Source organism: Mesoplodon mirus (assembly GCF_964341445.2).
Source record: "Mesoplodon mirus genome assembly, chromosome: 14".
Classification (NCBI taxonomy): Eukaryota; Metazoa; Chordata; class Mammalia; order Artiodactyla; family Ziphiidae; genus Mesoplodon; species Mesoplodon mirus.
Window position 1 is genome coordinate 10,602,199 of NC_138990.1, and position 17,254 is coordinate 10,619,452.

At 41.8% G+C, this 17,254-nt stretch overlaps 1 protein-coding gene across 4 annotated transcripts in view; it reads right to left on the reverse strand.

The window, feature by feature from the left end:
- The window catches only part of REEP1 (receptor accessory protein 1), a 111,437-nt gene that overhangs the window by 33,554 nt on the left and 60,629 nt on the right, over positions 1-17,254 (reverse strand). For all 4 annotated transcript variants that reach the window (XR_014295939.1, XR_014295940.1, XM_082643036.1 and 1 more), the window contains exons 3-4: positions 10,591-10,667; positions 2,251-2,371 (exon numbers count right to left, since the gene is read on the reverse strand). Coding sequence is in view for 2 of the 4 variants with exons in the window: in XM_082643036.1 (XP_082499162.1) it covers positions 2,251-2,371; positions 10,591-10,667 (198 nt within the window). In the remaining 2 variants the exon portion in view is untranslated. The remainder of the gene's footprint in view (positions 1-2,250; positions 2,372-10,590; positions 10,668-17,254) is intronic.

Here is a 17,254-nt window from a genome sequence, read left to right on the forward strand (position 1 = left end):
CAGGAAAGCACCTGACACAGTGGCTGGTTTCAATAACCAAGAACCATTGTCATCTTCCTTATCTCAAGGAGGTCAGGCCCCAGCAGCTCTGAAATTCTGTTATTCCATAGCTATTTCATACAATATCCAAATCCCTCCCCATGTATATATCGATGGGAGGGATTAGGACATAGAAAGAAATAGGTGTTATTTTTGTTGACAGAGAAGATCATTTTACAGATAACAAAATAAAAACAGAAATTAGAAGTCATCCAGCATCATACCACAAGGTAAAGGTGAGATGGGAAAGAGGACTCACATCTACTTCAGGGACCAAGACCAAGTAAGATATTGGTTTAGTTCAAATTTGAATCAACGTTGGCTCATTCTTTTCGTTTGTTTGGTTTGGGTTGTTGTTGTCACTGTTTTAAGAAAACAGCTGTTTTGTAATCACAGGAGCTCATTGCAGAGTTCAGTCAATGACACTTGGCCTCCACTTCATTTGCGGTTCAGCACATCGGTGCACTTCCTTCGCTTTGAGGTATGCAGGTGGGCAGTCAACCCCCTGCCTTGTCCTTGTTTAAGTTTCTTCAGGAAGTCACAACACTAAGTTTCCACTGTGACCCCTGGCTGACTCCAGAAGTGATTCTTGGCAGCTCTTAAGAGTCAGTCACCTTCATTTCAATGGAAATTACACTGGCAGCTTCAGGGTAAGTCCAGTGTTTGGAGAAAGGGAAGCAGGAAGAATAGAGATTTGATAACCAGGTCGAGACGGGGATTACCCTTCCTCAAAATCCACCCTCTGAGATGGGAAGTGTGTCCTAGTTCCTAAACGGATTCTCAGAAACGTCTACAGTAGCCTGCTCATCCAACCGATATACTCAAAGGCTTCCCCTGGAAGTCCAAAGTATCCAACAACTTTCAGAAGCAAGAGAAATGAAAATATCAAGCCACCAACAGTGCTCCTAATTCACACTGTAGAATCCTACCACACAATCAGTTTAGAAAGTCATATAATATCATTAATGAATTATACAATATTGGACCCAGTAATTCCACTCCTGAGAATTTATTCTAAGATAAGAAGTCAACAGAAGGAACTATATACTACGTGTGGTGATTGTCGTGGGTCATTAGGAAGACCAAGTGAAAAAGGATGATATGCCATGGTGTCTAAGATCTCAGAAGATAAATATTGCATCTGCTCAGCTTTTTTGTTGTTGCTTTTTGATTTGGAGTGGGTTTTTTTTTTTAATGTACGCTTAAAATTTTATTTTAAAGAAACGTTTCACAGACTGGATTGAACTTAAAAAAGGAGCTACCAAACAAATTAATAAGACAGAGGTCATGTTCGTTTTAGTGGTCTCGGCATCTATTACTGTATGAAATCTTAAGAAAACAATGGAATAATCCATTGAAAGCAAATCCGGCAAATTAGGTTCAGTGGAGATGTTAAACAAAAAATAATTTTATAGACAGTGACATTATCTTATAAGTAGCTTAAATTTCTTTTCAGGAGGTGTAAGTTGTAATTCCTCCTTGAATCCTTAGTTATTGTTGACCCCTTCCTGCAATTTCTCCCTATCTTATTTTTTCCATCTCTGACAATAGACAAACCTACATTTTCATTTCAAGGATGTATGTGAAGTACTGTGAAGCGAAACAAACACAAAAGATAAATAGCATGAAACAAATTATTATGACTATTCTCAATACTTCTTGACTGATAATTACTAAAGTAGCAGGTATTTCATTGGTAGCATACATTTTATCATTGAACAATAAAGTAAACGTACTAGAAATTTATTATATTCCAGTCTCTGTTAGTAGCTATTTGGGTACAAGTTCAAATCATTTAATCTCTCTAGGTTTCAACTTTCCTGTTTATGTTAAATTTTTAAAGTATTTTAATAGTCTGTGTAAAAATCCTATCTGCAAAAGGATAGGGGCTGAGCCTGATAAAAGGAAGAAAATTCAGTTTGGGGAGTTGAATTATGAGTGAATCTTTTCTGTTTTTTGTTTCAATGTATGGAACTGTTTTACAATAAATAATGATGAATAATATCCTTTTGAGAATTTCACCATTATTTCTAAGCAGGTCATAAAAATAGACTTAAAAAAGAAAGATTAGAAGGAACAAATGTTGGAGGGGGGAAATAAGAGTCATTTAAGAGTCTCCTGCAATAAAACAACCTGCCTTTTTTTTTTTAATCACTTTAAAAATTTTTTTCACTCGCTGGAAGGAGCGCAAGGCAGAGCAACATAAATTACCTTTTCTTTTGAAGACAGCGTGGGATGTACAAACTTCCTATAGAGGAGGCTGGAGCCTTTTGTGTAGGGGGACAGCAGCCAGGCTACAAATGCTATTTTTAGTTCATAATAGAATGGAAACCTGGAGAGAGATGAGAAAATACACATTCCATTAGGTTCCATTAGGTTCTCTGAGCCTTTGAAACATGAGACCTGGGGGCATAGACACCTCTCCTGCCTGCACACGGCTGCCTGGCCCCCAGATTCCCATGAAGGTGTATGCACACACAAGCACATCCAAGGCACAAGCCCAAGGCCTCTTGAAAGCCAGTTCATTTTTTTTTTTTTCCTCTTTGGCCATACGGCTCAGCTTGTGGGATCTTAGTTCCCCAACCAGGGATTGAACCTGGACCCTCAGTAGTGAAAGCACTGAGTCCTAACCACTGGACCGCCAGGGAATTCCCAAAGCCGGTTCGTGTTTTCTTTCGTTGTCAAGCAAGCCAGGGACCTGGGGTCTCTCCAGCAATCACCCTATGACCATGCTTGACAACAGCTGGAGCCTCCTTCCGAGCTCTGCTCATTTCGGTTGGAGCCGGGGCTCCTGTAGGCCCAGATGCCACAACCAGCCGTGCCCAATTTCCCGGTCATTTACTCTTCACTGGAGGCCAAGAAGGCACAAACACAGGATTTACAGTAGGGATTTACAGTAGGGCGGAGCTGACAAAGAATCGCCAGACTGAGAATGAAAGTCTCCCCTCCTTGGCTATCATCTTAGTCTCCAAAAAGGCAGGGATGGAAGCCCAACCCTTGCCAGGAAAAAGGATGCTACTCACCCTGCTCAAATCAACAGCAGGCTGGCGGGGAGAAGGGAAGGCATCAACTAGGAGTTTGGGGTTAATATATACACACTACTATATATAAAATAGATACCAACAATGACCTACTATATAACACAGGGAACTATACTTAACATTTTGTAATAACCCATAAGAGAAAAGAATCTGAAAAAAATTATATATATATATAACTGAATCACTTTGCTTACACCTGAAACAAACACATCGTTGTAAATCAACTACACTTCAATTAAAAAATTAAATTTAATTAAAAAAACCAACAGCAGGCAAAAAGGTTTTGATCTTTTTGGTGCCAAAAGAAAGAAGAGTTCAGGGTACAGGTAACATAAGATTCTGAAGTTTAAAGTCCTGCATGCCATTTGTTTATGCATCCCATAAACACTCACCCGGCACCCATAGGTGGCAGCTGGTGCTGAGCACCAAGGAGACAGTGGGAAGCAAAGAAGACCTGACCCCTGCTCTCTTGGAGCTTCCAGTCTAGCGGGAAACATACAAGGTTCTGGCGTCCTTGGAACTGGTAGTCCAGTCAAGGAAACAGAGATTGCTCAAATCATCACAATTAATATAGAATAGCAACCTGAGACAAGCGCCATCACGGGACTCTGCTAACCCACGTGGTGCCTCTGCACGTGTGAGAAAAAGCCAAGTCCTTCAGCTGGATGCAGTCCTGCGAGCACATGGCTTACAAACAGGGCTTCATCCGAATTTCAGCTCCACTCGCCTCCTCGGCCAGATATCTTGTGCTATGAGCAACCTGTGCAACCATACTTGGCAGGCCAGATGTGTATTAACCATATTTTTAAATTTTCTGTACTCTGATGCTTTGACATCTTGGGACCTTGCTGACTCCGGAGAGACTGCCTCTCCCATGGAAACCACAACACAGTCTCTTGCCCACACTTCCTGCCTCTGCTTCCTGATCAGCCCCGTGCTTCCCCACGTGGCTCTGCGCAGCAGGCTGTACCTCTAGGGATCTGAGAATATAACGAACTTATTCCTTCATGAGAGTCATTTCTGTGTCTGCATGTCTTACCAGACCTGAAAACAAAGTCTGGGTACCATTAAAACAGATGCGGAATTAAAAAAAAAAAAAATGTCATGAAGAACCTACGGGTAAAACGGGAATAAAGACACAGACCTACTTGAGAATGGACTTGAGGATATGGGGAGGGGGAAGGGTAAGCTGTGACAAAGCGAGAGAGAGGCATGGACATATATACACTACCAAACGTAAGGTAGATAGCTAGTGGGAAGCAGCCGCAGAGCACAGGGAGATCAGCTCGGTGCTTTGTGACCGCCTGGAGGGGTGGGATGGGGAGGGTGGGAGGGAGGGAGATGCATGAGGGAAGGGATGTGGGAACAGATGTATATGTATGACTGATTCACTTTGTTATAAAGCAGAAACTAAAAAAAAAAAAAAAAAAAAACAGATGCGATGAGGGAAAGTGACACCTGGGCTAGTCTGAGGAATCAGAAAAGTAAACCCCTCCCAGTCATCCTCCCTGATAAGAGAGCCAAAGCAAAGAGCGATTTCTAGCAAGTCGTTTCAGAGCCCTTTAACTCTCACGTCACTCCAGTCAGCGGCTCCACCCCCTCCTCCGTTCCTCATCCTAGTCCACTGCCTTCTGCTTCTGGCAGGCCCTTCCTGAATATTCCCTTAGCAACTAAAGGACACTTTCATGTCAAGACTGCTTAATGTTTCACAGCCAGAAAAGAGAAGGAGCTGAAGGAACAGAGGTGTGCTTCTCCCACAATTGAACACTCTGGTGATGAACAATGAAGGAAGTTTTGTCTGGAAAACAAGTATTTGTCAGCCCCAAGGGACAAATGAACCGGCAAAGCTCAGGCATCAACCCAAGATTCACGGATAATCCCAGGGGGTTCTGTCGCACTGCTGCTCTTTTGTTTATTATGTAAAAGACGGGTGTTTTAAAAAATAGGTCATGCGTGCACATAGTTTAAAAAATTCTAGAAGTCCAAAAGAGTATATAGCAGAGTCTCCTTCCCATCCTGGATGCTTTTCCAAAAGCATAAACATCATCAGTTTCTTGTGCATCCTTCCAGAAGTGGACTAGGGCTAAGATATACAATTGTGTGGGTATATATGACTCCCGTAATGTCCCCCATGCTCACCTAGTGGCATTCTCTGCACCCCCTCCTACACCTTGCTTCCCCCTACTGCACACACACGATTAACAGTACACTTTGGGGATTATTTTTTTTTGGCTGTGCCACGTGGCTTGCGGGATCTTAGTTCCCCAACCAGGGATCGAACCTGGGCCCTGGCAGTGAAAGCGCGGAGTCCTAACCACTGGACCACCAGGGAATTCCCCAGGCCTCACTCTTCTTCTTCTTCTTTTTTTTTTTTTTTTGCATTTTTGAATTTTATTTCATTTATTTTTCTTGTACAGCAGGCTCTTATTATTCACTCTTCTTAATGGCTGTGTATGGGGGCATGAGCATCTACCCAGACCCCCATGAATGGATATCTACAAAGGTTACAATCTTTGGCTACTACAACAGAGCTGCAGTGAATCTCCTGGAGCGTGCTTCTTTACGTACCTATGCCAACGTGCCTTTAGGAAAATGCCCAGAAGTGGAATTTCTGCGGGCATCTGATTTCCAGATAGAGGTTGTACTTCTGTGCAAACATAGGTACAAGAGTCTGATTCCCCACAGTCACACCCTCACAGTGTAGGACCAACTGTAAGAGCCTGCCCCAGGCTGGGTGAGGGTGTGGGGGGGGTGAACATTAGATCCTGAGCAATCTTTCTGGGCTGCCAGAGACCCTTTATTCTCTGGCCAGCGTGCTACTGAGCCTCCTGTTCATCAGGATCTTTCCCATGTGCCCCATCCACGCTGACACAGCCTTTGAAAACCTTCCTGCCTCCTAACCTTCTGGCTTCACCTCCCAAATCTTCTCTTGTCAGGCTGGCAAAGCATCTCCAATGACCAACTGGGGTAGCAGACTTCACTTGGTGGTCTCCAGACCACCAGGATACCGCCCTCCCTGGCATCTCTAGACCAGGACACAGAGGGCTCCGCTGTATTCCCCTGTCCACCTTGGGTGATGGGGCTTCCTTTGAAGCGAAATCCACTAGTTATAGAAGAATCACAATGGAATGGGTTTGTTCCTTGGGCAGAAAGCTGACATGAATATCCAGAGAAGAAAAAAGGAAGAGGTTACAGCCTGCTAATTCTCGACCTTTCCAGGACTTTGGTTAAAAGTAGGCTCCTTCAGAGTCTTAGTAGCAAAACTCGAATCTCAAGACTGCCTCCTACTGTTAGCAATCACTACGTTTTCTTTCAATTTCTCTCCTCAAGCTTTTTTCCTGCCCCACTTTCAACTCAAAGATAACAACTAGCTTATTGATTGATTCATTCAGTTGGGAAAATTCTATTGAAAAGCTATGAGGTGAAAGGTCTGTGCTAAGCAGTACAGGGAAAGCAAAGCTAGGTTAGGCATGGCCTCGCCCTTAGGGTTTTTATCACCTAGCAGGAGAGCGGAAGCCAACAGGTGACCCCATAATGTGCAATGTGATATGGAACAATGTCTTAGTGAGGATCAAGAGCCTTGCTTCTCTCCAAATCTCCATCTGCCGCCCACAAACATCTACTTCATAATTCTTACTATGTACCTGGCATCAGCTCAACCTTGGTGGGCCCAGAGCAAATCTCTCAGAAGTCTCTACACATGACTCTCTGGTGGGTGAGGGCCCTCTCCCCTTTGCAGATTCATGTGAGGAAATGAGCTTAGGACTGAGTGGGCCTCAAGTTTTAGTCTAAGTTGCCAGTGACTGCCGGTAAGGCATGCGGGCCACCTGAGGAGGTCCCTGGGGATGCCAGCTGCCCCGTGGTATCAAAAGAAGCTGAGAGCTACTGCTGAAATCTAAAGCCTCACACCACAGGACATAAGTGGGAAACCTCCCTACCTCTCTACTGTGGAACGAGATATCCTGGGTAGGAGTAAAGACTGTGTATCTTAGCCAGGACAGGAAAGGAAGGGAAGAGTATGGACGGAGGGAGGCTAGACAGACAGACACACACACACAAACACACACTACGGCGGAGAAAAGAATCCTGCCCCTAAGCCACCAACATAGAAGAATAGAGGACAAGAAGAGGCACCTACTTACTTTTTAGTGTATTGTTTCAATTTTATTTTGTCATGTGTATTTTATAGTTTTTAAAAAATTAAATGAAATCACTTACACAAACTGTGAAAAAAGCCACCGTCCTATCTCTTCTGTGACCATACACAGTTGCTGTTTTCATCAACATAGAAAGTTTTTAGAAGTTACCAATGAAGAGGGAACTGCCCTGGTGGAGGGGTGGAGAGAGCAGGATGGGGATGAGTGAAGAGTGACGGGAAGCGTATACACATGAGGGGTGACCTGCCGTCCTGGAAGGAAACAAAAGTTAAAAGAGGCTTCTAGGAAGCCAGAAGGTGCAGGACTACCCCGCCCCCCTTTCAATTCTAAACAGAGCTCAGAGCAGCTGAGTCGGTGTCCATTCCCTGGCAGGGAAAGAGGGCCCTGTGTGTGATGGGTCTATCCCGTGTCCATTCCCAGGGCGAGAGGGAGGGTGGAGAGGAAGGACTCTCCTAGGAGCAGACCAGGATCTGTAATACCTGGAGGTTGGCAGGAAAAGAGAAAGCAGGCTGAGGGTGTGTCCAGGCTGTGAACCAAGGCAGGCAGGGAAGGGCCCCAACGAACCATTCCCTGCAGAAGCAGAGCCCACCGTGCCCGGAGAGAGGCAAGGGACCCTCACTTTCTACCCACAAACAGCCTGGAGAGCACCAGCTCAGAGGGACCAATGAGGGACCAGATGAGGCCTCCACGTGGGTCAGGAAGAGAGGGGGATTCTACCCATACCTGTACACATGCTCCAAATACCCTAGTTATCAGATGCCTTCCTGTGGCATGCAGCACATGACCTTGATCCTATGGCCTTCCTCCCCATGTTACCCACAAATATGTTACCTTATGTAGCAAAGGGATTCTACAGATGTAATTAGGGTAATTAATCAGCTGATTTTAAGATAGGGAGATTATACTTGATTACTGAGGTGGGTCTAATCTAATTCCCTGAGACTTTAAAAGCAAATGCGGAGATCTTTCTCTGGCTGGTAACAGAAGAAGATGGAGGTGACATGCCATTGTTGGCTTGAAGATGACAGAGTGGCACACGTCAAGGAAATGGGGACCTCAGTCCTACAGCCACAAGGAACTGAATTCTGCCAACAACCTGAATGAGCCTGGAAGTGGAATCTCCCCAGAGCCTCCAGATAAGAGCCTTGGCTGACCCACATCCTGGTTTTGGCCTTGTGAGTTCCTCAGCAGAGTTCTCAGTTGACTCTACCTGGACTTCTAACTCACAGAAACTGTGAAATAATAAATTTGTATTGTTTTAAGCTGCTAAATTTGTGGTAATCTGTTACTGCAGCAACAGAAAAGTAATACACTGGGACTTCCCTGGTGGTCCAGTGGTTAAGAATCCACCTTCCAATGCAGGGGACGTGGCTTCGATCCCTGGTCGGGGAATTAAGATCCCACATGCCGCGGGGCAACTAAGCCCACACACCACAACTACTGAGCCCACGCACCACAAACTACAGAGCCCACACACCACAACTAGAGAGAAGCCCACACACCGCAGCGAAAGATCCCACATGCTGCAATGAAGATCCCGCAACCAAAAATAAATAAATAAATAAACAGACAAAAATTTAATTAAAAAAAAAGTGATACATCTCCCAAAATCAAAATCAAATCAATCCCAGAAACAGTTGTTGAGCACTTATTAGGCATGAGACTAAAATTCCAGGGCCATGGATAAAACATATTCTAGCTACCAGGGAGCAGCATATCCATCATCAGGCAGGACTTCCACCCAGGAAAGAGCAGCAAGGCTGAAATGCCAGAAACCCCCGGGAAAGAGCTCATGAGACTAACGCTCTCCCCGCTTTGTTCATGAAAAGGGACAGGAGGACAGCAGGAGGCCACCTGGCACCAGATAGAAGGAGGGCATCATTAAGAAGGCTGCACGACATGAAGTGCTGGCCATGCTCTTTAATCGACTATACAACCCTCACTGGGTCTGGCCTGTTCTCCTCATCTCTGCAGGACAGACAGGAACCTCCCCGCTGTAGCTCTGTACAAAATGAGGTCCACCTCCTAGTGCCAGCCTCTGAGGTCTGGGGAAGACCAAAAAATGGCTCAGCAGAGTTCCGTCTCCAGTCCTGGAGACTCAGCCCCGTCTTCAGTCTGTTGTTTATCTGGGCACAGGACAGGGCAGAATGGCACAAGCATACTGAATTAGGTAATCCAGATTCTTTCCTTCCAGCTTCAGGCCATAATAGCTGAGACATCTATCTCTCCCAGTAGAGATGGAAGCCAGGCTCCATCAGGGGAAAAACTACACGCTGAGGTAATTAAGACCACTGACCCAAGACAGGATTCAGTGAAGTAGTGTTCAGAGAAGTGGATGTCTTTGATCTAGGGCATCCCAGAGGGTAAGTCCAGGCTAATCCTTTTTGGGGTAAGAACTTTTTTTTTTCCCCAAAATGGAAATATCTTTATTATTTTCCCTGATGAAACCTGATCATGGTAAAACATTCATACAACACAGCAAATGTGAAACTGACCCCATGATCCCAAGTTGCGGAAATAACCTTTGCTAACAGACAAGTATTTTCCACACTATTTTTAGTACACATTCACATGTGCACAAACTCAGATCCTTTAGATACAAACAGGATACTGTATATTATTCACAGCCTCTTTCAGCTAAGACACAATATATGAATACAAACACCAAGCTTATGATTTTCACTTGGTCCATTGCTGTAATAAATGCATTGTTCATGAGAGAGAAAAAGCTGTCCATCAAAAGGGGACTGATTAAATAAATTATGATCTATCTATACCATGAAATTCTACGTGGCCTTTAAAAAAGTAGGTAGATCTATTTATGCTTACGTCCAAGTATTTCAAAAATAAATTTAAGAAACAAAATGAGAACTGTTAGGTATACTACAGTACTATTGTTTTAAAAGAAGGAAAAGTATGTGTATATGTGTGTACGTATACACACACATACATTTTTTAAAAGTATATACAATTGTGAAAAGCAGTAATGGTGAGAGTGAATGTTGTAGGGGAGAAACTTAGTTTTCTTGCACACTTTTGTGTACTGTTTTTCTCCTTTTTATTTTTTTTAACATAAGAATGCTGCTTTACCAACTCCATTAATTGAGGAATTGTGTTTATCTTGCCCATCATTATATCATTGTAAGAACAATACCTGCTCTTATATGGTCATTCAATAAATATTTACTTGAAGAACAATTTTACAGACTAATTGATTTGAAATGTTCCAGTTAGCATTCCTGCACCTGCTTCTCTGTGCTAATAAGGTTTGAGACTGCTTTCAGACCTTCCCACCTCTCCCTGACACTTGGCAACATCTTTCCTGGAAAAGTCCCAATTCCTGGAGTACTTACCAACAAAGGAACATGTCGGTGAATGTCTCTGCTGTGGTGAAAAGTGCAAATATAATCCAGTACATCATCCATTTGACCTGTTGAAGGAGAAAGCAACAAAGCTAGCAGAAAGGGTCAAGGACGAATGGCTGCCAACGTGAAGAGAACAGGCCCCGACAGTGGATGCTGAGACGTGTCCAGGCAGAGTGGCCTGCATTGGTAACCTCTTTTCCTATCTTTCCCCAGGTTGGTCCAGTTCTACTCCAGACCTTGGGGCTGGGGGCAAACAGGCTGTTTCCACAACTGACCCAGGCTCAAGCTCTAAGTAGACTTTAGGTGGCCTTCAATAGCCCTCAGGTGAGCCAGGGAGACATGAAGACCAGCAGTGACTCAGGTTTCAGTCAGGTCATTTGCCCAGGACTAACACCAGGTGAATAAAGTTTTCAAGCCTCCACAGAGACACACCTTGGAATAAACTTTAACCTGGCCAGACTCTCTGATACGGAATGATGGTAATTCTCACTGGTCATTTAAAAACCCTTCCAGGGACTTCCCTGGTGGTCCAGTGGTTAGGACTCCATGCTTCCACTGCAGGGGGCGTGGGTTCAGTCCCTAATCAGGGAACTAAGATCCCGCATGCCATGGTGTGGCAAAAAAATGAAAACAAAAACAAACAAAAAAAACCCTTCCATGTGGGAAAGCCCCATAGTCCCTCCCAGAAACTGGATTTTTTCTTTTAATCTCCCCCATGTGACCATCCTTTTCCATTTCTATTGTCTCTCTTCCCCAGTTGAGACCTTGGTCCCCTCTCTCCTGAACTACTGCAGGGGTCTCCTGACTGCTTCCCTGTCTCTTGGCTTTCCCCTCACCAATCCATTCTACAAACTATCCCCATACTAATCTCCCCAAAAGCATGAACTCAACCTGTTAATCCTCTATTTAAAATCTTCTAGCCTGCAGCATAAAGTCCAAATTCCTTAGTCTGCTCCTTCTGGCTTTTGGAAATGGTGGGGTAGTTTGTATTGGACTAATCCTCTTGCCAATAATGATAATAAACTCTGAACAAAATATTTTATTTTATTAATTGATTGATTGATTGACTGCCGGCCACGCCGCGCCACACGACTTATAGGATCTTACTTTCCCGACCAGGGGTCGAACCCGCACCCTCAGCAGTGAAACTGCAGAGTCTTAACCACTGGGTCGCCAGGGAATTCCCTGAACAAAATATTTTAAGACAACTGTTTGAAGGCTAGAAAAGCTATCAAAAGCTGGCAGAAACTGGAAAGGATCCAACTCTTGAAATAAGGGGACCACACCAGAGTAAATCCATGTTGATGCCGTTAAGGAAACTCCCTAGCTGGCAAATCATGGGGCAGATAGAACTCCAGAAGAAACCCATAGTCTCATTTGCCTGAGGAAGTGGAAAATAAGAGTTTGAGACTGCCAATGATGCTGGAAGCTGAAAAGGAAAAATCCCCAGTAAGAGGGAAGCCATAAGTGGGTAGGCCCCCAAATCCACATATAAATTCCTTTCCATTTCTTGGCTGGCTCCTGAATTGCACAGAATCAGGTAATATTCCAAGGTGACTGAGTAAAATACAGCTGGAAAACTGAGAGTTGAACAGAGACTCAGTTTCTGCCCTCTGGAGGAGAAACAGAGCTTGGAGTTCAAGTTCTGCCAAATTAGAGGAGCTTGGTAAACATTTGGGAATTTCCAGTGAAACACCTAAAAGGCCATACGTTAGGAATAAAAATTATGCTCTAGGACTAAGAGATTAGCTCTAGGACTAAGAGCAAAAGTGAAATACACCTGCCCCAATAAAATGTAAAACCTAGCTACCACAAGGTCAAGATGATCTGTCAGAATTTAACTGCCTGTGAGAACAAAAATTAACATTCTTCACAAGAAGGCAATGCAGATCTAGAGTCCTATGATGTATCATACATAACAGTCCAATAAACAAGAAAAGCTATATATATGAAGAAACAGGAAAACATACTCCATGGTTAAGAGAAAAACTGGTCAATAGAAACAGATCCATATTTGACCTAGATTTTATAATTAGCAAAGACTTTAAAAAGTATAAATGTGTGTTGAGACAACTAGATATTCACATGTGAACGAATGAAGATGGACTTCTACCTCACACCATATACAAAAAATGAACTTAAAATGGATTAGAAACCTAAATGTAAGAACTCTTACAAGAAAACACAGGAGTAAATTTTTGTGACCTTGGATTAAACAATGTTTTCTTAGATGTGATATCAAAAACACAAGCAATGAAGGAAGAAAATAGATAAATTAGATTTTGTCAAAATTTAAAACTTTTGTACTTCAAAGGATACCATCAAGAAAGTGAAAAGACAACCCACAAAATGGGAAAAAATATTTGCAAAACAATATCTGATATGGTATTTGTATCCAAATAATAAAGAACTCATACAACTCAATAATAAAAAGACAAAACCCAACTTAAAATGTGCCAAGGGCCCATATCTTTTAGAAAATGAATCAGTAATTAATAAATCCAATACCCATTTATGATAAAAACTCTCAGCAAAGGAATAGAGGGGAACTTCTTCAACTTGACAAAGAACATCTACAAAAAACCCTACAGCTAACATCACACTTAATGGTGTGAAATTAGATGCTTTCCCACTAAGATCAGAAACAAGACAAAGAGGTCCCCTCTTAACACTCTTATTCACTATCATACTGGGAGTCCTAGCTAATGCAGTAAGACAAGAAATGAAATAAAGAGTATACAGACTGTGAAGAAAGGCATAAAACTGTCTTTTTTTCCAGATGGCATGACTGTCTATATAGAAAACCTAAAAGGACTGACAAAAACAAAACCAAAAAACCTGGAACTAATGAGCAATTATAGCAAGGTTTGAGGACACAAGGTTAATATATAAAATAATCATATAAAAAGTATAAAAACCAATTGCTTTCTTATATGCCAACAAAGAACAACTGGAACTTGAAATTTAAAAGAAAAATACCATTTATATTAGCACCAAAAATTTTTAATTACTTAGGAATATACCTAACAAAATATGCAAAAGCTCTGTATGAGGAAAACCTCAGTACTCCGATGAAAGAAATCAAAGAAGATTTAAATAAATGGAGAGATGTTATATGTCCATGGATAGGAAGACTCAATATTATCAAAATGTCAGTTCTTCCCAACTTGATCTATATATTCAATGTAATCCCAATTGAAATGCCAGCAAATTGTTTCATGGACATCGACAGATTAATTCTAAAGTTTATATGGAAGGGCAAAAAATCTGAATAGCCAATATGATACTGAAGAAGAAGAACAAAGTTAGAGAGCTGACACTATCTAACTTCAAGACTTACTATAAAGCTACAATAATCAAGAGAGTGTGGTATTAGTGAAACTACAGATAAATATATCAGATAGACTAGACAAATAGAATAGAGCCCCAAAACAGACCACATAAATATAGTCAACTGATCTTTGACAAAGGAGCAAAGGCAAATCGATGGAGAAAAGATAAATGGTGCTGGGAACAACTGGATATTTGCATTCAAAAAAAATTGATAGATGTAGACATTGATCTTACATCTTCCACAAAAATTACTCAAAATGGATCACAGACCTAAATGATAGATGCAAAATTATAAAATTTCTATAAGATAACACAGGAGAAAATCTAGGTGACCTGGAGCTTGTCAATGAATCTTAATACATCACCAAGACTGTGACCCATGGAAGAAAAAAACTGATAAGTTAGACTTCATTAAAATAAAAAACTTCTGCTCTGCAAAAGACATTGTTAAGAGAATGAAAAGACAAGCCACAGACTGGGAGAAAATATTTGCAATACATATAACTGAAAAAGGACTTGTATCCAAAATATACAAAGAATACTTAAAAGTCAACAACAACAAAAATAACCCAATTTTTAAAATGGCAAAAGATCTGAAAGACACCTCACCAAAGAAGATATACAGCAACTTATTAACAAATATTTTGTTATAAAAGCTAAATTTTTTTTCTGTCACCACTTAACAAGACACTTATCCTAGGAGAAAAAGGGTGGGTTCAATATTATTTTCTTTAAAAAGTAGAAATATGTTAAAGAATCTATAGGGAAAGGTAGATATAATGAGTGTAGAGATGGGTGATTTCAAGAGAAAGAAGGAAAATTTTTAAAAAGAACTAAACGATATCCTAGAACTGAAAAATACAATATCTGAAAAAAAAATTTTTTAATTATTGAATGGAATTTATAGCAGCTTGGACACAAAAAAAGATTTGTGAACTTGAAGACAAGACAATAGAGTCAACCAGGCTGAAGTCTAGATTGGAGGAGGGCAGGTGCGGAATGAAGAGTCTCAATACCTGTAGAACAGCATCAAGCAGTCTAACACATATGGAATAGGAACTCTAGAGGAGGGAAAAAAGAGAATTGGACAGAAAAATTATTTGAAGAAATATCGACTGAAAATTTCCAAAATTTGACCAAAATATCAGACCCACAAGACCATGGAATCCAATGAATTGAAGCAAGATAAATTTGAAGAAAACCACACCTAGCCACATCATAGTAAAACTGCTAAGAAGCAAAGAGAAAATCTTAAGCAAGGGAAAAAAGACATTACATACAGGGGAATGACAATAAGAATTATAACTGACTTTTTATCACAAACAATGAATACCAGAAGAAAATGGAATAACATCTTTAAAGTGCTAAAAGAAAATAAAAGTGTCAACCTATAATTCTATACCCAGCAAAAATATCTTTCAAACATGAAGGCAGCAGTTCTGGTGAAATCTCCATTGTCTTTGTGACTCTGAAACATGTGGCACAATAGATTAATTCGAGGCCTTCTCTATTTAGAAAAACAAGACGGTCCCCTGGAAACAAGGCTGGCTTAGTCCATCAAAAGAAACTACTAAGATGCTACATGCTATCAAGGTTATCTGCAGCAGAATGGGCTCCTTATCAGGGAGCAAACAAGATCTAGTCCAGCTGTAAAGTCCATGGCATACTGGGGCCCAAGATCCAGGAATTCCCAACACTGGCATCCAGATACACTGCCAGGAGCCTGAATTCCCTCTCTGGAGGCTTTTTCTTTTTAGTGTTCAAACCACACTCTAGTATCTTTGGTTAAAAACAAAGGAAAATGACAACAACAATTAAAACAATATTTTTCCTTGACACAACCCTTAGATACAAACTTCTCCAGTGGGTCACCTACACTTGCAGTCTCTACTTCCTCATCCCTCACTTACTCAGTGCACTGCATCCATTACATCAAAACTGCCCTCACTGGGGTCTTTGTAACATATTTCAAGGGGGTGTAAGGGACTCTTGTTCAGTTTTTCACTTGACTTGCTTGCCTTTTCAGCTAGATGTGAAACTATCACTTACTGAAAAGCTCTCGCAACACTACCTGATTTCCCTCTCAACTTTCTGGCTACTTCTCAGGCTCATCAATTCCTCCCCAGGGCTTTGTTCTTGGCATCCTCTTCTAACCCTAGACTAGACATTCTCCCTGAAGGAAGTTTTGCATTCTTCACCTAACACAGCCAATGAATCACCAAGTTCTGTCACTTTCACCCTCCTATTTCTCTTGAACTTATCTTTTCTCCATCCCTCTACCATTACTTCAGACCACCACCATCTCCTGCCTAGAACAAAACTACAGCCTTTTGATTGGTTTTTATACCTCTACCCCCTTCCCAATCCGTCCTCCATATTCCAGTCAGAATGACCCAAATTTGATGATTCTCCTTCCTAGCTTAAAGCCTTCAATAGCTCCTTATTGTTGTTACAATAAGGCCCAAATTCCTTAACTTGGCTTACAAGTCCTTGCATAAACTGGACATTGATTACCTCCACCAAAAGCTCTCCTCCTCACACATACCTTCTCGAATTTTCCACTCCAACTATAATGAACCTCTTTCAGTTTCCTAATAGAGCATCTTCTTTTGCCTCCAGATTTCAGCCCTCAGATGTCAACTTAACTGTCATTTCCTCCAGGAAGTGCCCAAAGTTTACGTATCCTCTCCTTTCTTCCTCCCATGGTATCACACATGTTCCCTGTCATAACACTTACCACTCTGCTTTCAAAGTACCTGTTTATTCTGATGTTTTTCTTCCTACATTGTAAGTTCCCTGAGAGTAGAGACCAGTTCTTCTTGCACATCATTATATCTTTTGTACCCAAAACAGTTCTTGGCACATAGTAGGTTCTAGGTGAATATGTTTTAAATGCCTGGATTAGAATATTGGGTGTTGTGAATGGAAAAGAAAGAACAGTCTCAAAAAGGTTGAGATGGAATATATTTTGGAAAATACTGGTCTAGGTGGCTTTTTTTTTTTTTTCCGCGGCACGCGGGCCCCTCACTGCTGTGGCCTCTCCCGTTGCCTAGGTGGCTTTTTGAGAAGACAAAATTAGATAGCTTGCAAAGCAACAGATGCTCCCCATGAGATGGATGGCTAGGTATACATGGGATGAAAGGGACCTGATGAAGCCAGGGCATGAGTGACTGATAGTTATGGAGCCTCTCACACTAGCAAGAAAGTAAAGAAAGAGCCAATTTAGGGAGAAGAAGCTAAGCTCCATGAGGCAGAGGACAGTCTGGGGGTCCCAGAGGACATCCAAGAAGAAGGCCCAACAGGCCTCTGGAAAGGCAAA